The 20,669-nt window shown below is 35.3% G+C and overlaps 2 protein-coding genes and 2 pseudogenes across 3 annotated transcripts; 2 read left to right on the top strand and 2 right to left on the bottom strand.

Moving 5' to 3' along the window:
- The first annotated feature begins 1,752 nt into the window (after window positions 1–1,752).
- LOC143563590 (ethylene-responsive transcription factor ERF019 pseudogene) lies at window positions 1,753–2,202 on the top strand (annotated as a pseudogene).
- Window positions 2,203–4,053: 1,851 nt separating this feature from the next.
- Window positions 4,054–8,195, bottom strand: LOC143563578 (uncharacterized; annotated as a pseudogene). Its single transcript, XR_013140692.1, has 10 exons — window positions 7,967–8,195; window positions 7,651–7,855; window positions 7,442–7,532; window positions 7,208–7,354; window positions 6,830–7,073; window positions 6,642–6,746; window positions 6,366–6,548; window positions 6,077–6,281; window positions 4,982–5,465; window positions 4,054–4,308 (listed from the first exon to the last, which is right to left on the bottom strand). The product of XR_013140692.1 is annotated as an uncharacterized LOC143563578 (transcript).
- Window positions 8,196–12,606: 4,411 nt separating this feature from the next.
- Window positions 12,607–14,042, top strand: LOC143563579 (uncharacterized). Its single transcript, XM_077051086.1, has 2 exons — window positions 12,607–12,716; window positions 12,796–14,042. The coding sequence occupies exons 1-2, from the start codon at window positions 12,662–12,664 to the stop codon at window positions 13,914–13,916; spliced, it is 1,176 nt and encodes a 391-aa protein (XP_076907201.1). The 5' UTR covers window positions 12,607–12,661; the 3' UTR covers window positions 13,917–14,042.
- Window positions 14,043–14,168: 126 nt separating this feature from the next.
- Window positions 14,169–20,436, bottom strand: LOC143563580 (uncharacterized). Its single transcript, XM_077051087.1, has 13 exons — window positions 20,259–20,436; window positions 19,333–19,467; window positions 19,216–19,242; window positions 18,926–19,016; window positions 18,459–18,502; window positions 18,174–18,272; window positions 17,876–17,933; window positions 17,730–17,782; window positions 17,510–17,611; window positions 17,356–17,421; window positions 16,257–16,375; window positions 15,990–16,161; window positions 14,169–14,455 (listed from the first exon to the last, which is right to left on the bottom strand). Exons 1-13 carry the CDS (start codon window positions 20,379–20,381, stop codon window positions 14,393–14,395), a joined length of 1,152 nt encoding a protein of 383 aa, XP_076907202.1. The 5' UTR covers window positions 20,382–20,436; the 3' UTR covers window positions 14,169–14,392.
- Window positions 20,437–20,669: the final 233 nt, after the last annotated feature.

The following is a 20,669-nucleotide window of genomic DNA, read 5'->3' on the forward strand; positions in this document are numbered from 1 at the left end:
ACCATATCAACTTCCTCGTCGGACATTCTCCTTAGATAGTGTGATCCTCCTTAAAGACGAACGGCTCGTGATTGTGCGTCTCGTTTACGACCTGAAGCTTCCAAAAATCACCAACACGGTCGTGTCTTCCTTTTAGCTTAAACGGATAGCCCTTCTTTATACTGCCAGTATGCCTGATTGTGGCGGTGAGTTTTGGTTCGCCGCTGCGATTGCATCCAAGATCCACGACGTTTGGCCTAGACCGCTGGACAACAACAATACACCCATGCTCCCGACCTCTTTTCTTCGCCCATTCCTCCAACTCCTCACGGGAAGAAAATAACTGAAATAGTTATAAAGTCAAATTTAAAACACGTTCAAACTACTAATTACAAAATCTTTTAATTTAACAAAACGTATGGTTTCGTACGTTATCCGTTTTATATGACACCCTCGCCTCGCGAATGTAATTATCACCATCGTCGTCATCATCTTTGTTACCTAAAATATGTCTGTCGTACTCTTCGCCACCAGTCTCTTGAGGGGTTTCAAGAATATGGTCCAGTTCTAGTTGTGACCGATACAAGTCCCCTACCGATAATGGGTACGAACGTTGACTACAGGAATACAGCTCCTCGGTATTAAATGGTACGAAGGTTGGCAACGTAATGCGGGTCTTCTGATAAATGGTATGACGGCTGACCATAATCATGTTCAGGCTGTGACCAGTACGAACTGCTGCTAAGCGCCACATCCCAATGCGGATGGCCGTGCACAAAATATTCCTAAAAAAATATATTGTTAACAAATCTAATTTCAAAGACGACGAGTAAACCAAATAAACATGTGACGATACCTGGTTCAAATTTGGTAACGCCGCCTCCCCGTCATAATCTACAAACCCCGGCGGCGCCTGATTCAAATCCGGAATACTTAACTCCTCGTTTGTCCTCGACGGGCTCGGAAAATAACCGTCGAACAACCACGACATTTTCTTGAGTTGGGGTTTTGGACACTTTGTATATGCATGTTTGCATGCTAATATATACTACAAGAAATCTGGGAACAAATTTTTGGCTGAATAATTGATATGTCCATATACGCCACGTAAAGATCTTAACGAGGCGTATAAGTGGTCAACGACAACCTGCTTCAATCAAATCATCCGGCGACATCTACATCGTCAATCAAATCAGTCGCGTCAACTAATCCGCCACGGTTAAAGCATTACGTTGGGTTTGGTGCGGTGTGGGGTGTGGTTAGCAATACCCTTACAAAAATATGGGTTCATGTTACAAAATTTCAAGACCAATAATTAAAGAAGAAAAGTTCGAATTTACTATTTATGGATGTTGATGCTTACGAGACGACAACATTTTTATATCTTCTGGATCTCTTGTTTCTGGCATGTCACCTCGCTTTTAATGAAAAAATAAATGATTAAAGAAGAAAAGATAGAATTTAGTGATGTTGATGATTTGACCTTACCTTTTGAGTTTTGAATCACTATGTCGACTCAAAATGTGACCAAGTCGTCTTATACATTTATCTATGTGTGACCTCATGACGCATCCCATGACGAAACTCTAGAAGGTGACTGGGGTGGACTTCCATACACAGTATCCCACGTGTCCTTGCCGACCCACTTGCATTTTCAGATTCTTTTCAAATGTATGAGTATGACCAATGAATGAACATCCAGACTTTACATGATCCGGTCAACTTTTTGATTTTGACTTCCCCACTTTCAACTTATATAGACCATGCAAACACATGGTTTCATGCATATTCACTTTTGAAACTTCAAAGTTCAAACACATCAAACAAAACATGAGTAGCAGCTCGGAAGAAGGTAGCCCTTGTACAAGCCGAAATCAAGAAAAGAGATATAAGGGCATTCGATGTAGACGATGGGGCAAATGGGTGTCGGAGATTCGAGTTCCAGGAACCCAAGAGCGGCTCTGGCTAGGCACGTTCTCTACACCTGAGGGTGCAGCCATGGCTCACGACGTGGCCTCTTATTCTTTAAAAGGTTCTACATCGTTGAGTAAACTTAATTTTCCATCCATGTTACCTCCTACCGCCCGGACGGACCTGTCTCCTAGGTCCATCCAGAAAGCTGCATCCGATGCTGGCATGGCAATGGACGCACAGATTATTGCTTCAAGAGATGGTGTGCCGAATAACGAGGCATTGAACGTTTCTGTAGAAGATTATCTTTGAATTTGGTGAACTATTTCCCCACGATAACTAGAAGTCGGCATTATTTTCCTTCTATGTTATATTTGTTAGCTCCTAAAGCCCAGACAGACGTAGCTAGCTATCTCCTAGGTCCATCCAGAAGGCTTATCCGATGCTCGAATGCCGGATGATATGATATATTCTTTAGTGTTTATGTATGCACCCTCATTACATTGTTTTACCTTTTTATGGTTTTTATATCATAAGATATTGTTTTGAAAAATATATGTCAATGTACGGGAAAGATATTTTATTTTTGTATCGTGTTCAATTCATATGACTTGAAACTTGTGGTCATAGTACGGAAGGAAATAAATCCGTATGTAGGCCATTGATAAATGAGCAGTTGCTTTCATGAAGAGTTTCCTTGTAATATAATTCTAAAGGAGAATAAAGTTATGTATTTTGAAAAATTAAGGAAACAAGGAAAATATAGTATTCTATGGGATATATCATTGTATCACGCGTCAACTTATGATAATAAATGAAAGAACACGAACATATGTCTTGCACGTCAATTTAAGTTTGTAAATAGTCGTTTAGTTTCATCCATAAAGGTATGTTGATGTTTATTTCAAGTTAGTTTGTGTATGTCCATTTCCTTTTTACATATTTATTAAATGATTTTATTTGATTTTTGATTATTTAAATGTAAGAAGTTTAAGAGCATTAATGTTTGTGTAAATCAACTATGTGAATACGTAAAATATGACATGTCATTCTATTTTCTAGGTTGGTTATTAATTACCTTTAATTTATCGCCGTGTAGAGATAGGACGTATACCGGTTATGAGTGTGAACACTAAATGTTTATTACCAATCAAAAAACAATCAACATGTGAAAAGATAAGTTGTTTGAAAAGATTAAAAGGAGATACCCCATCATTAAAAATGATAAAATCCTATAATTATTTAAAAGAACTCGTACGTGTTGACTCAATTCTACAAACTAAACATTGATAAATATTTAAATATGTTTCATTCATAATACCCCACCAACATACAAGTGGTAGAACTTGATTGAAAGTATACATCTCACTATCTCAGTATAGAATTCATATAAAAAGTATAATATATCTATAAATGTTATATTTGTAAAATGCCATACATTGATTTTCAAAAGAAATAATAATTTACTTAAAATAATGAAATAAATGAAGTTCATGCACGTTTCATAAAAGCCCCCTACTCAAATTTGCTCTTGTTTTCTAGAAAATAAATAATGTGTTTACTTAAAAACTAAAAGTGTTATAGTATAGGATAGAGATGTCGATCCTGTGATTCGGATTTTAATCTTATAGTGAATATTGTATAGATTTATGAGTAGTTTTAGGTGGTGTTTGTTTTTTTTCCTAAGAGAGTGTGGATTAATTAAAAAAAAAAATTAAGAGTAATAAATACTATGTTTTGAATAATTGTACCGTGCAAAATCCAAATATAAAACTATTAAATAATTCTCAATTAAAGACAAAATTATCAATGGAGTAATATTTTTTACACAAATAAAATGATGAAATCTTCGTGATCAAGTATAACACACAAGGTAGAAAAATAACAATGAATGTTATCAAATGGTTAAAAAGTGTATAATATTTTTTTAAAATATTTAGTTCTCATTTTAACTTATTAAAAAATTAAACGATTTCATAATCCAAATTTTATGGGTTAAAATTACAAAATTGACCAACATTTCAGTTCATGTATTTGGCCATTGACTTTTAAATGACAAAGTAACCTTCAAAACTTTGCACTTCATTTCGGTTATATGCGTGCACATAGAGTAAAACAATATTAGCTAACTACCAAACCAAAACCAAAACCCAACCATCAAGATTGTAATAAATAATGACATTGCATCCAATAGTCTCAACTGTCACACTATTGGATCATACATCCACATAACTAACAATATCTTAATTCTAAACTCAACCCCCTCACAGAATTCCCCTAACTCTACAAAATGATCAATTGAGGCTAAGTATCCCGCTATATTAGGCAATGTGCCTGCACGATAAACTTAAACTGATGAACACTGAAACCAAAACCGCAAGGACAAACGGTCTTCTAGCTACGCCACCTGATATTGACCTGCAAAGTCAAAACAAGGTCATTCCCAGTAGCTTTCATTATCCCCAGAAATTTTCAAATTAAATTACATTATAATTTACCTATTGGTCCCATCGGTTATCAGGGTATTGGCGGGGCCTAGGAGTTTAAACAAGCTAAGCTGCTCGTGAGTTACTTGAGATTGACTCGCTAAAAGCTCAAATCAAGCCAAAATGAGCCTGAGCCCAAGCTAAAAATAAGCTTGTTTACAAGCTCGAGCTAGCTCACGAGCCTAAACTAGTCCCTATTATTTATATAAGTTTATTTAATTTATCAAAGATAAATATTTATATAATAATTATTACGAGCCTAAGTAATATATATTATGTTATACAAAAAAGTTATAATTGAAATATATCAAAAAAAAATATTTAAAGATGTATATAAATTAAATAATAGTTAGCAAATGAGCCAAGCTCGAGTTTGAAAAACAACTAACGAGCCGAGCTCAAGCTCTTGTTAGTTAAGCCACGAGCTTGGGCTAGGCTCGTTTACCTTAATGGGTTCTCATGGTTACCTATAAAAATCTTCATAATTTATAACAGATATTCATAAGGGTCTAAAACTATGCCATTCAAATTATAGTCAAATTCATCTATCAAATGGCTATAGAGACAAAAAAAGAAATATTCATGAAATTATTACAAACTTTTACCTTTCAGTAACTGATTTTGTTGTGAGTCCAAATCCAAAAGGAAAAAGTGGATCATAATGTTCATCACCAATATTCATTGGCAGTTGATCAACTGTTCTAAACCAAGTTCTTGAAAGTTTACCAGTAAACCCATAGTCACCAAAAAGCACATCAGCCACACCTTGGCCTTCAGAACCTGGTAACCAGGCTGCAACCAGAGCATCAATAACCGACATATATGGTTCAATCACAACCGGCCGACCCGATATGATGACCACAACACATTTCACGTTCCCGCAAACGTTTGTAATGATACTTGGACCGGGGTCTGCAATTGTGAGGTTTGAACTGTCACCAAACATTTCTGTGTAAGGATGTTCACCAACTACAACTATAGTGTATGAGAAGTTGTTGGACTTGATGAATTTGGTAGTTGGATTCTCCATGTAGGTTATTTCGGTGGTCGGGTCGACCGCATATTTGATTCCGTTAAGAATAGTTGTTCCTGCAGTTAAGATGTAACAGATACATTTTTTAGTATAGTTGTTCCTGTAGTAACAGTTGTATTAATCACCAAGAGGTCAAGTAGTTTCAATGCATTTAACATTACAACTTAAGGGTGTGCACTAAACTGAAATAGTTGACATAACCGAACCCAATTAAAAACCGATGCTTTGGTTTTATGTTTTTTTAAAAATCGGTTTTGCTATAATCAACAACTGAAAAAACTGATCCACACTTATATAACCGAAAAAACCCGACTTTTGAGTAGTTTATAAGAAATTAATAAATGGTGTGCCAAAAAACTTGAGGTTCAAAGGTGTATTAATCGGTTAATTATAATTTTAAAAGAATGTAGGCACAAAATTTTTGGCCCAGATTCAAATTATGGGCCTTTTTCTGCCCAAAACTGCCAAGCCCAAAACCGAACTGAACCGATTGTAAAAACCAAAAACCAAACAGTTCCAAAAACCGAATTTTTGGTTTGGTTTGAGCCAAAAACCGACCAAAACGATCCATTCACAAACTTCTCAAAATTTCTTTGCTTTAAAACAGGCCATGGTAAACTTGATCCGCCCATTAAACGCGGGCTTTTGGCCCGTAAAATAAACGTACCCGTTGTGTTTCCATTCCCGCTAAATCCTTGCCAACCGATTGTCCACCCGCCACATTGGTAGCCCAAGTTATCTGCATGACTTCCAGCAACCAAAACCTTAGATGCCATCTTCGGTAGGGGCAGCATTGGGTTATCACCCGTTTTCCCGTTTTTCAGCAGCACTAATGATTTCCTAACCGCCTCCCTTGCTATTTCTCGGTGTGCCTATATTTCTCAAACCCGTAAAACAGACATATTCAATAAATTTAGCGAGTCACTTACAATATCTGAGTTGTATAACTCACTGACCTGGCTTCCAACCTCGTTAACCATACTGAAATCGGTTAGAGGGTTCTCAAACAGGCCCATGGTAAACTTGACCCGTAGAATTCGGCTCACTGCATCATCAATACGGTCCATTGAGATAAACTTGTTCTTGACCAAAAATGTAAGATCGTTAATAAACTCGATGTAATTATTCGGGACCATAACCTGTTCAAGAATTTAAATTAATATCAAACTAAGATAACATGAACCAAATATATATGCATGCATATAGACATATAGTTATAGTTATATACTAACCATGTCAATGCCAGCTGTAATACTAGCTAGAACAGAATAAGTGTAATTTGAATGCGGAGGGGAAGTGATTCGGTCGATTCCTTCCCAATCTGAGATAACAAATCCCTGATAATATGTGACAGTCAGTAATAACTAATGAGAATTAATATAACATAAGTTAATATTTTGGTATGATAATAGAAAAATACCTTGAAATCAAGTTTGTCTTTAAGGTATCCGGTAATAAGGTCACCATTGGCGTGCATTCGTTGACCATTCAAGCTGGAATACGACACCATGACGGTTGACACACCCTTGATTATAGAGTCATAATAAGGAGGCATGTGAATGCTTAACAAATCGTGTTCATTTGCCACGGTGTTGTTTTCATCTATTCCATGAGTAGTCCCACCATCAGCCACAAAGTGCTTTGCGCAAGCTGCAACCTTGTTCCTAACATGTTCGGATACAAATCAACATGGTAAATAACAGATCAGTTTAAACATCGAGGTTGTTGCTTCACTGATAAATGATAACGAATAACCAAACGCCCCCTTAAGGTCCTAACTAAAACTGACGATACTTACTTTCCAGCAACATATGGGACACCGGGTCGAGACCCTTTCGGGATTTCACATTTGCAATCCTAATATGATGTCGGTCATGCTTTCAACAAGTTTAGTATCCTCACTGTAACTCTCATAACATCGTCCCCATCTCGGATCTCTGCATACCTATAAACAAATTTGCAACATTTTATACTTTTAGAAAAATATTTTAACAAACGCTCGCCATTTATTAATATTTTATCATATACTAACCGCAATACAAGGAGCAAATGCATATGGGATTCCGGTAGCTCTAACTTCAGCAGCAGTTGCAGCACCTATTCTTTTCACAAGATCAGTGTCCCTGTATGTGTTAGTTAATTAGTTAGTTAGTTAGTTCTGTGCAAGGGTATTATTGTACTTTTGTATACAGTTTGTTACATAGTTTGTTAGAAATATTTTCTTGTATAGCTTTAACTTGCCTGGTAGCTCCAAGGCCAATATTATGTGGAAATATTGTAGCATTAATAACATTATTATGACCATGAACCGCGTCAATCCCATAAATCATCGGGATGCCTAATCCTGTCGAAAGAGACCCGTTTTGGAACTCGTTGACCATATTAATCCAGTCAACAACCGTTGCGTGTGGATTGGGAACACTCCCTCCACCACTTAATAAGCTTCCTTCATTCAAAAACAATTTGAAAAACAACAAACCCCTAATTTGTTATGCATTGAACTAACCCGAAACCAAATTTATAAACTTATATCAAAAGTAACATTGTTTATTTTTACCTATAAAGTAATGTCTCATAATATCAGGAGTGGCTGCAAGCCTCTCAATCTGAACCATCTGACCTATTTTCTCATCCATTGTCATTCTTTCCAGTAGATCTTTCACTCGAGCTGCAACGGGCTGATTCGGATCTTTATACAAAACATCATCTGCCACTGTGGCAACAGCTAACCATAATGATAATAATATCATCATACCTAAATGTGATATTGACATTGATCTAAGCATATTCACTGCAACACATCAAACATTATATAATGTGTTACAAAAAAGTGGGAAATCAAGATTATTTAAACAATGCTTATTATAAGATTTGTTAAATCAGTACTTGCAAATGCATAAACATGATTAATAAATACCTGTTGATAGAGAGTGAATGGAGTGAGTAATACTAAAAATAGTACTTGATACTGCAGAAAGTTGAAGCTTGAGTGAGTTCTATTTCTACAGGATGGAGTTACAGCTGCAAGTGCGGTTGTTGTGGAAAATTTGAAATAATATGACGGTTTCTTTTTTTTTAACACCCACTTTTTCACTTATTTAAACTCCATGAACGTTTTAAATATTAGTTTACCGTGAATGCGTAACGTAACAGTCCGTTACATATGTTTATGGTTGACTCGTAAAAAAAATTCTACTAAATATAACCTACATATAATATATAAAAAAAACATTATTGTATGGAGTTACTACGGGTTCTCACAACATGTGAGATTATCAAAATACCCTTACGTCCTTACCCTGTATTTATAAACAAAAAGTTAATAAATATAAAACCAAAGGCTTTGGGTTTCAGTTCTAGGTGTGGCGTTCTTTTTATAAAAAATTATAAATGAGTTGTTGAGCTTATATTTTAGAAGCCACTTTTTTATTCATTTCAAGCCCGAAGTGTTTAGCAATTCTCAAGACAGCTCGAGGTGTTAGATGCATGGCCGGTTTGGATAGGAGGGTAAGGTGGTCGACGGCCCTCAGCTCGATCACTCTGCTATCTCCCAAATAAAAAATAAATAAAAGAAAAATACTTTCACATATTTTTATGAAAATAAAATATGTATTTTTAATGTTTAAAACCAATTATTCAACTCATTTAAGCTGATTTTTATAAACACAAATTATTTGCACAGCCTGTATTATAAAGATTTGCTCATTTAAAAATTTTAATTATGTAAAAAAAAACCTTTACCTAAGGCCTAAAAAATTTTCGCATTCGGCCCAAATTTTTTAACGATTCACGAAAACATTCCTGGTTGGGTGTGTAGGCGTATACATTATCTTATTTTTTCATTGTTAGAGGGGAAAGGGCACTAGTGTGGGTAAGGTTTATGGGTTGTTTACCACATGGTAAACTCACCACTAACTATGTGGGTAGTTTGTCAAATTACAATTTATGGCAAAGGTTTACCACATGACAAACCTATCGGAGGCTTTTGAAAAATTAAACACCCATTAATATTTCAATGAAATTTTAATTTTAATTACATTTAATTGTTTATTTATTTTTAAATTTAAACAAAAAAAGTTAAGGGTACTTGTGGGTATGTGTTCCAGTTATTTTATGGTTTGTGGGTACTTAAAGGTATAAATGAAATAACTACGTATGATTGGTCGGTGCATGGGTACTACCCATGAGTGCCCCCTCCCCTCTTAAGCTTAAAATATTACGAGTACAATAAAGTGACAGGTACACGAGTAACAAGTTGCACCATAATCTTCTTTTGAATAACAAATTTGATCCTGCTAAAAACAAAATCTTAGGTATTATGAGCCAAAAGATCACTATTTACAAGCCACTTAACTTTAGTAAAGAAAATTCACAGCTCTAAGGGCCATGAATCCAAAGGTATCAAAGGATAAACACGTATTCATTCTCTAAACTAACAACTTATGGTCGAATCTACCTTCAATGCAACTTGACCAACAACAAACCTATCTGTCTGTTAACCGTAAAAAGTTTGAAGACATTGACGATTAGAATTCTGAATATACAGAAAAAGAGAAGAAAGGGCGGTGCATCAAAAACAATCTGGTTAACGTCCCAATAACATTTCACGTGGAGCCACATGCGCCTATTTTGTTTCTTTCTGCTTTCTACGTATGTATGTATGTATACCAATTGAAATCAAACTGAATGAAGGGCTTATATTATAAACTTGTAAAGATTTGGGTTAAAGTCACAAAGAGTAAAAGTACAAGGGACCATAGTGAAGAATAAATGTTTAAGAACGTGTGGATTCAATTGGCCGAATCTTGTGTGCTTGGCATGTGTGTTGCCTAAGTTGGTGTGCATGGTTAGGCCATGTCATATTTATTTCATGAAATTGAAATCTATCGATTTTTAAGGATCTACTTGATATTATATTTTGAATTGTGGCATAAGTTACCAAGGGTACTTGGGTTTGTCATCACATTAAATAATTTTGTACTGATTAAAAAAGTTCTTGTAATATAAGGAAGGCCCTTGTAACAATACAAGTATATAAACCATCTAAATTAATAACATACTTTAGTCCAGGGCCGTCTCTAAGAAAGCTAAAAAATATTTAGGTCAAAAACGAAAAAAATTTTAGACCTTAAATAAAAGGAGTATTTTGTTGAGTTTTAAACAATTTAATTTTTATATGGGTTTATTTGATATAATTGGGTTGTATAAAAATATGATTAAACATGCCTCAAATGAGAGTAAAACTCATAACCTTTGAGTTGGGAGTAATGCTCCTTTACCACTAAACCAAACTATTAGTTATGTAACTAAGTTCAAACACTATAATAAAAATATATCTAATTTACAAACAAACAAAAAAAAGAAATCAGGCTTGTGGCTGTCGGCCACCCGGCCACGCCTTATGACCAGCCCTGGTCTAGTCTACATATCCTTAGTCTTGTTGTCGTGTTTATCTTTAACCGCTCACCTGTGCTACTACCCTCATTGTAATCCTCATTGCCCCTAACATAACCAACACCACCACACTACCTTTGTCACTATTACGACCATCATCAACATGACCATGCTCTGATGTCTTTAACATGTATACAAACCAGAAATGATCTAAGCATTATGGATTATAATTCTTTAAAAATATTTCAGTTCCAGCAAATTTCAAGTCATTTAATTTATTAGATAGTTTAATAGACTACGTGAACCAACAACCATACGGTCTTTTTTTTAATAGACTATATTACCTAAATCTGATATTGTACTCGTCTACTCGTATTGAAACCAAATTGGGTAATACATTCTACAATATTAAAAATAGATAGATAATATTTTCATTTCTTTAAGTATTAAAGAAAATAAATAATAAGTTACATTTGAGCATCTGATATTTGTAGTTGGTTTTCTAAAGTTTGAGATTGAGTTTTAGTGATAGGAATCCCTACGGGTAAACTTTAACCACCTAAGGTTATAGATGAGGACTCGAGGAGCCAGGAGACCTACAAGGAAATCTCAATACTCAAGCCCGACGTTGATTAGAGATTATCATCCCATTATGTTCTTTTTAACCACTATAGAGATTAGAGTACTCCTCATAGCATTTCGATTATGCTTCTAAAAAGCAGGTGTAAATATGTTTTATTCAAATGTGCATTTCCTTTTTCTCTTTGAAAGTATCTATATTTTCCAATATTTTTGTCTAATTATTTTAAATTTATGAATACTGATAGAAGATAAAAATACATTGCCAAACACCTTTTCTTTAATCTTTACACGAATAACGCGGGGAAGCATCCAAACACACACATTGAACTTGCATCAGCTAAAGATGGTTGCTCCTCACAACCGTCATTTTCCAATTAAATATTACCTTATTTATAAAATCAAGCTTTAAGTGGATACCCACAAGAAAGAATCACATAAAATATTTTTATGTTCTTCATAATTGTTTTATATATCACGTATAAAACGAGTACAAATATTTATTTTTGTGGTTTCCGCGATTCTCTACATTTATAGAGAAATTGTCGTTATGACTATAGGGTTTGGATCAAATACAAATGAAATTAACGTGCTAATTGAGATAATCAAGTAGAGTAATTATATAAACAAGTAGAGTAATTATGTAATTACATAAATACTCTATGATGTAATTACATAATTACTCTACCTATATATATAATTACTCACGATTCTCACAATTAACACGTTAATTTTATTTGTACGTTAACTTTCTCTATGACTATATATCAAAAAGGAACCTATTTACAATTGTTTCGACTTTGTTATTTAAGATAGTTATTTACAAGTTTTAACTAAAAAGTATACGTTATGTAAATTTGACATAACTCTGTATAATGCATAAGTTAATTAAAAAACGTGTATGATATTCCAAATTAAAAATTTATGTATCAACAGATTGCTTCGTGGATAATGATCCTATGGGCTAGTTTGGTGAATTGGGTCAAGTGAACTATAGGAAAGATGAACCAACAAGCATTCAGTTGAACTCCAAACAAGAATACATACCCAGGTCGATACCCTCAACATCAAGCAAAATTTTGGTATACCTTCACCCACAAGTAATTATAAACCCCAAGTCCAAACCTTTGATATATCTTGCATCAACAACATATATATATGAACATACATACAAGCATTTCATACTCACAGACACGTTCAAACATATATATACAAACATAATACTGCCAGCCGTCCACCGCGCTTGATCGTCAATCGAGTGTTCGAACAATTCAAGCCCATGTCTGAATGGAGACAAGAAGATGGTTATGACACCCTTCTTGTGTATCTCCCTGGTAAACTCATCAACTTCATATTATTTTGCTAAGTTAGATTACATTTGTTTAAATTTTGTTGAATTTGTAATCTTTGTAGGTTTTCAAAAAGAGAATATTAAGGTCATGATTGAAGGTGTGAGCATTGTTAGAGTTCGTGGTGAGCGTTTGGTGTCGGAAAATAAATGGAGTCTGTTTCATGAAAAATATCGACTTCCTGAAAGCTGTGAAATAAGCGGTATAAGTGCAAGATTTGATGGTGGGATACTAACAATTACAATGCCTAGAAAGATTACCAATGCACCACCGCCTCCCCCGCCCACCAACATGGATCGGGTTGCCCCTAAAAGAGAACAACCGCAGAATCCTAAAGAAGAACCAAAAGAAAAGAAACCAGATAAACCTCAAACTACCCGTTTAGAGGACAAAACTTTGCCACCACAACCAAAGCCGACATCTTCATCTGCACCAACCAAACAACAGCCGTCAAAACCTCAAACCACTGGTTCAGAGGACAGCACTTGGCCAACACTACCAAAGCCATCTTCATCTGCACCAACAAAACAACCATCAAAACCTCAAACCAGTTACACTTTGCCACCGCAACCAAAGGCAACATCTTCTTCTGCACCAAATAAACAAACACCAAATACTCATTTAGCGGACAAGACTTTGCCACCACAACCAAAGCCAACATCTTCATCTGCACCAACCAAACAACAGCTACCAACTACTCGTTTAGAGGACAAAATTGCGCCGCCACAACCAAAGCCAGCATTTTCATCTACACCAACCAAACAACAGCCATCTAATATTCGTTTAGAGGACAACACTTTGCCACCACAACCAAAGTCAACATCTTCGACTACACCAACCAAACAGCAGCCATCAGGACCCACGCCAAAAGCAAAGGAAGCAAGGGGCGGATTTAAACAAGATGTTGCTGAGAAGCCCGATGTTCGCAAAAAGATGGATTTGGACAAAGGAAAGGGAAAAGAAGCAATACTTAAAGAGGAAACAAAGAGGGATTTCGAGGGTAGTAAAGGAAAACCGAATAATTCGGGAGTGATTAGTGGCGGTTTACAGGGCATACTTGCAAGGAGAGGGCTGGTGAATGAAGATAGGAAGTTGCTTGTTAATGTGGGTGTGGGTGTTCTGATGATAGCGGCACTTGCGATTCATGTTTCCTACACTATTGGGCTCATAGGCAAAGAGAAGTAATTCGGGCATGTATATATCAATCATATATACCTGTTGTAATGTTGTGAATTTGATGCGACTTTGAAACGGTTATTGTACCTTAAAAAATAATGAAACGTTTCTTATATATTTAACTCATTTACTCGTTGAATCTGCAAGTAAAATGAACTAAAAATATACTAAGTATATAAATAAAACAGGCCAGATGTGTATTAGAAATAAGAAACTATATGAAGTAGCAGTTTACGAGTTATAACAATAATCTAACTTAATTGAAAAAAAATATTCATCAGGTAAACATTTAATAGACACTATAATCCTTGACCTCCAATTTAGATGCCAAGTCAGTCTATGCAAGTACAGTGAAAAAGCCGATCTGTGAGCATGAAATGCAGAGGATTTGAAAATTGTAGAAACGTTGCATGAGAAAACTTGACACAAGATTTTAAGATGATGACTTAAGAACAACTTAAATAGCCAAACCAGGTTTTCTGAATTCACACTCCTTCAAATGAGAAGGATAAAATCCTGAAGAGCCCGTCTGGATTATCAGCATGTACCTGAAAACAAAATCATATTGTCAGCAATAATACAGGCAGCAGTAGATTTTATGAGTAGGAGTAACATTTATCGTTAATAAAAAACAGTAGATTTTAAGAAGATATCCTAAAACACTTCAAACGGTGTTGTGTTCATTATATATGAGTCTTCACACATTGATACGAGTTTGCTAAAAGTTGAGACGCTGGTGACGAATCATTGTTAGCACGAGTTACTAAATATTACAACTCAATTATAATAACATTTCACACAGCCCTGCTTGCGGTGCGCACATATGATGTATATATGTGTGAACCCTCGGGTGGGCAAAAGTGAAATTGCACTAATTTTGACGTTATTTTACTAATCTCGTGAAAATAACGTTAAAAGTGACGGACGGTTAATCAGGCATCATGTAGTGGCGTTGATAGCTGAAAGATAAGGGTACATGCACCGATCAGCCGGTGTCCCGATGATTGAGTGCTATGTGCCTTATGTCCAAGGCTTGATGCAAAACTACTATCGAGCCGGGGGTCTCACCGGAAGCAGCCTCTCTATCCCTATGGGGTAGAGGTAAGGCTGCCTACATCTTACCCTCCTCAGACCCTACCATAGCTTTGCTATTGGTGGGATATACTGAGTACGATGATGATGATGATGATGAATTATAATAACATTTCACGTGGACTCAGTTATTTCTTATTCATAACGACTTTTTATACACAGAGTTTCCAGAAGACACACAACAATAACTTTGAAGCATATATTCTTTAATACGCTACTGCATTTTAGACATTATGAAATTTTAATGATGGAAATGTAGAATTTGATGCTTAAAAGCTTCAAAAATGTTTTGAAGATTTCAAGTAACAAAATCAATTCAAGGTCTTTGCTTTCTTCTTCAGGTGACAACGATTAAAGTTTTCAAGCCCAATTGGATATTTTCTGCTCTTACTTCCATTTGATTCTAGGTTTTGTTTTTCCATTATAATGTTCGAGATGCTTGCAAATGCTTTCTATATTATACTTGTTTTCTAATCCATGATTATGGACCAAACTCTAGTTATATGCTATGAGGATACGAAAGTTGAGATTTTTATATGCTTATTGCAACTTTGGGTTGAATCCTGGTATCACTTGCACATGTTTGGTTTAATGATACGTTAAACTTAATTGGTTGCTATTGTTGGTAATGAATAGACTTAGAATTTACAAACACAATAGTAATTTATGGTTAATAAGGAATAATTAATTGCACCCTGGGAAAACTTTTATATAAAACAAAACTAACCCAACAAATCAACCATTTACCTTTCGGGTTGCAATGGGTTAACATTTGTTGATTACACCACAAATATATTATCACTAATAGTCAAATACTCAAATGGATCATAAAACGTATTAATACTCCTCGTTGCATTACTAGTAGTAGCCAATTTAGCATATTTAGTGAATTAATTTTTCTGAACATACACAGTATTAATATTATATTTAGATTCAATTATTATGATTATCATGCAGTAGGAGAATAAAATGCGAACCAAAAAAACATACCCAGTGACCAGCATCTTCTAGAACATGCATTTCAACTCCACCACCCTCCTGAGAAGCTTGCTCCTCGGCTGCATGAATCCTCTGCAGATCACCAAGTGCCCATCTGTGCAAGCTTCTTTCTGCTTTTAGAAAATTTACATGCACACCTCGAGGTAAATCTTCCACCACACCCCTGCATTCAATCAACTTATAGTTATATAGTTCATTTACAAACCTTAAATTAGTTAAGAGGCAGGTATGTACTATACTACTATCAAGATAAAGTACCATAAATTTGTATCTTCATAAGATTGATACATTTCAGCAATTCCATTAAGATTAAATATCCAAGAAAATCCAGAAGATGAATTAGAAAGGTTGGTTGGCCGAAGATTTGTAACGACCCACTGCAATAAGTAGAAGAAAATGTAATATGTGTTATATATATAAACATGTCTAAAATAATTATCAACCAGAGGGATGTTATACATAGCAATTCCAAATATCACGAGACCGTTATAGTTATTACCAACAAAAAGAATAATATTTGCAAATACCCTGATACAAGTCCACCATTGAAAATGTATTCAAGAAGGAAAGATCGAGTCACTGCTGCAAAAGTGGGTCAATTGAATTCTATCTTTGGAAACTGGCTGAATCCCCTTGGTCATATCAATGGATTATTTTATGCAATCAATTTCCAGGAAATTAGGGCAAAGATTTCTTGCCTTAATTCTAGTATTTTAATAGTATAAATAAGAGGCTAGTTGGTGATTAGTATTCATTCAGATTGTTTACATTTACCTGTTCTTGTAATCGGAGACCACCCATCTCGAATCGGGCCACTATCCTTTGTTTCTAATAAGAAAACCTAGCCTTTTTTTCATTCATAAGTTCTGTGTCTATCATACCCACTGCAAATTTGTTTAACTCTCTTTCATATTAACATACATGGATTACATGCTCAAGTTATCCTATCTTCTCTGGGGCATCTTCTAGACTTCAAAGTATACATGTAAATGTTTGTGTGTGTGTGTCTATATACACACACATAGACATTTGTATGTAAGAAGCTCCAAAAACTTTTTTTTTCAATTATTTTGCAATCCTTAGTTAAATCATAATTTTAAAAACTAGGTTCAAATATTCTTTTTTTTTTACATAACCTACGCAGCATATTTTTGCTGTGAAGGTTTCATAAATAACCTATCATTGTGTTATAAAGAAGAAAGTCAATTCATGTAAGAAAAACCTATCATAATGTTATAAAGGCCTACCACCTTTACATTAAAGGTTTCAATCTCTAAACTAGAAAAGAGGAATACCCTCGTAAAAAAAGCAAAAAATAAAAAAATGCAAGTTTTAGTATTTGTCTCAAAAGATTTACCTGTGCTACATCGTTTGAAAATCCCTCACGTACAAGAGCACTAATGACCTCCCTTTTTGATACGACCTTCCTTGAAGAAAAGACAATAGCAAAGTTAAAATGTTGGAGTTAACAAGACGATAATCATGTAAATATAAGTCTTCATTCAACACACCTCATTTGGAAATGCATTTAGAAAATTGATCAATTCAGCAGGATGATCATCTCCATCTCTACCTGCCCGAACCTTTCCAGGTGTAGCATCCAAAACCCAAACCTTAAGAAACAACAAGCAAAATGTGAGGATAATCATATATTACCAATTTCGCATCACTTAGACAAAGTTATCCACAAATTTTAACATGGTTTGATCATATACAGATATCTGGACTTACTCTAACAGGCCGTGCAAGTGGTTTTGCAGCTTGGTCAACCATGCTCAATGCAACTGGATCAGACGTTAGTGTTGTTAATGATGTGGTAACATTGTAGCATAGGAAATGTGAGAATTTGTAATGTTGTCATATTAAGTTTGTGTTACCTTTTCCTCCAAAGCTGTGACCAATTATGACTCGTGGTGTTACTCTAAGTTGACCAAGCTACTCCAGATGAAACAAAAGTGATAAAAGTCAATCTAACTTTAAATTGGAAATTCGACTAGCACATATGTCTTCAGACTAACTTCATTTCATAAACAAATTACAAATCTGATTTTTTATGGAGAAGAAACTTTAAAGTATATACAATACGTTCAGATTATCAAGAAAAGTTGTGGGATAAGTTTGTGTGATTGTATACACATGTATATACATCATTTGAAAACTAGAAAGAGCGCTCACCAGCTTTAGGACATCAAGAGCAGTTGAGGCAACAGTGTGAGGCCCTGTCTTCTTGATAGATGCTGAATCACCATGACAGCGCAGGTCAACCAAGAGAAACTGTGAACAATAAAAATAACTAGATTTGAAAGTGTGACATCCAAACATGCCTTTGTACTTTTGACTTTAGACCGATTAAGTTGGAGCAGAAAACATTAATTGTCGCTTAGAGTCTTTAATAACTACTATGTAAGATATTTCCAAAACTAACAGTGGATTGTAATTGTATTATGGAGATTAACTAACCTGCCAGTTTGGAAATTCCTTCGCTAATCTCCGCGCAAAGGTTCCTAGTATACACAGTAAAGAGCACCAATCAGGTTTCATATAAGTAAGAACAAATGAATAAACATAATAAAGTCATAGGTTTATTATAAGTTATCATTAATAATAGCCAACTTCACCACAGGTTTATTTGTGAGTTATCAATAGAAAAAGATATAGTTTTTGTTTATTTATCTATAAAGTTCAAAAGAAAATGAATGAAAAATATGTGTGGCTCTGCCCAACCCCAACCCAACCCAACCAGCCCATTTCGCCACCTCCAGTCCAGACATTTGGACCGCATCAATGCAGTGTATGACCTGTAGGAGACTAGTAGAAGAGACAACATACTCAACTAAGATGTATGTCTACATCTTGTGCTATCTTTCTATCACTCAGTTCGAGTAACTCACTGGCATGACTAATTTACAACATAAACATTTACCTACCCCAGTTCTTCCTGCTACCTAACATGCCATGCAAAAGAACAGCTGTTGGTGGGCATGGTACTGATTTGTCAGCAATGTAACTCCATCTAACCTGTGTACAGAACGTGAGACGTGAAGTAAAACATAAGCATAAGATTAAAGACATTTGTGAGTTTGCAACAACTTTCAAGAAGCATGAAAACATACACCGATACACAAATGTTTTCCCTATTGCTATTGGAGACATATGTATATAATAAACAATATCATAGTTACATTAACGAGATGACATAGAAGTTGATAGAACTTACAAGAGGTCCCTGAACAAGATCATATGCCTGCAAAAGAAGTAAGCAACAGCGTTAGTATGCTTACAAAAACCTTCTCGAGATATGCATATTGACTATTTCATAAAGCATCAGCATTACCAGTATTTCAGATGGTGTTATTATGACCTTCTGTCTACCATAACTCTCGTCTACTAACGTCATCTGAATGTTTGACCTTGTGGATGACCTCCTTGACTTACCCTTAGCTGACAGCTGGATGCATAATGTCCCACTCTACAGCTAGGAAATAAAAGTTATAAATTCCAATAGGCAATAGTTATAAATAGCATTAACACCACATTATACGAATCATAATATCATACAGAATAGTATATACATGAATAAGGAAAGGAACCCAAACAAGTGTCAAAGATCTACATCTATCCATGATATTATAGTCGTCAAAGGCGCACTCAAGGTGAAAAAGGTGAGCCTTGGGCCTATGTGCAAGGCGCTTATAGAGGAGTACCCGAGATAAAGATGATGTGTAGCATAAACATACATTTTTTTTTTTTATTTATTTATTTTTTTTTTGGGGGGGGGGGGTGTTCTAGACATGATCCGCCTTGTTTAGGATGATTTCATGACATTTAGATGTTTTAGACCACTTTGCTTGGAACTTGTAGAATTTTGCCAAACTGTTCAGCATTTGAACGGAACCTGAAACTTGCCAAAATCTGGCCAGGATCTCGCCTGGGTGGCAGCAAGTGCTTTCCCAGCGCCTTGCCTCGCCCGAGGGCTTAAGCACGCACCAGAAGGCTTGTGACAACATATGTATCTTCATTTAAAACAATAAAACTCAACATATGTCATTTTCACAATTATCTTACTGTATCTTCATTTAAAACAACAAAACTCAACATACATATAAAGTATTGTAAATCTAAATCCTAGATCAAGGCAACTCAGTTTCGATAACGAAACCAATGCACTTCCATTGAATAACACAAAAGTAAGTAAAACTCTACAATAACTGACAAAACAAAATAACATTTAGATGCAATTTGATTAGTACAGCGGAGTACCTGAGAAAGCGTTAAACTATTCGGCAGCTTACAACTATCAGGCCTAAAATATGACCTAATTTCAACCGGCGATGCATCGATATAGTGTCTGCAGAGTGAAGAATTGAAAGCCGCTGCCGACATTTGGAAATGATCATATACTGATTGAATGAAGAAAGGTGTTTTATTCTGTGATCTACGATGATGAATTGGTGGAGGATACAATGTTTAGGTGAATGAAGGTAATGTGGTAGAATAGAATGGTTGAGTTGGGCGGAGGAATCGAAGAAAGAAAGTGGAGGCAGTGGTTGATTGAATGTGCGGCTCAAGTCCACGTTTTCTCCTGCAACACTCGTGGTCGCTTTCCCACTTAAATTCTGCAAATTACCAAAATACCCTTTTGTCACATGGGTCCCCACTCAAAACCCGTCC

Source organism: Bidens hawaiensis, unplaced genomic scaffold (genome assembly GCF_021521415.1).
Source record: "Bidens hawaiensis isolate Kalapana, Puna unplaced genomic scaffold, B.hawaiensis_p1.1 tig00021500_1, whole genome shotgun sequence".
Lineage (NCBI taxonomy): Eukaryota > Viridiplantae > Streptophyta > Magnoliopsida > Asterales > Asteraceae > Bidens > Bidens hawaiensis.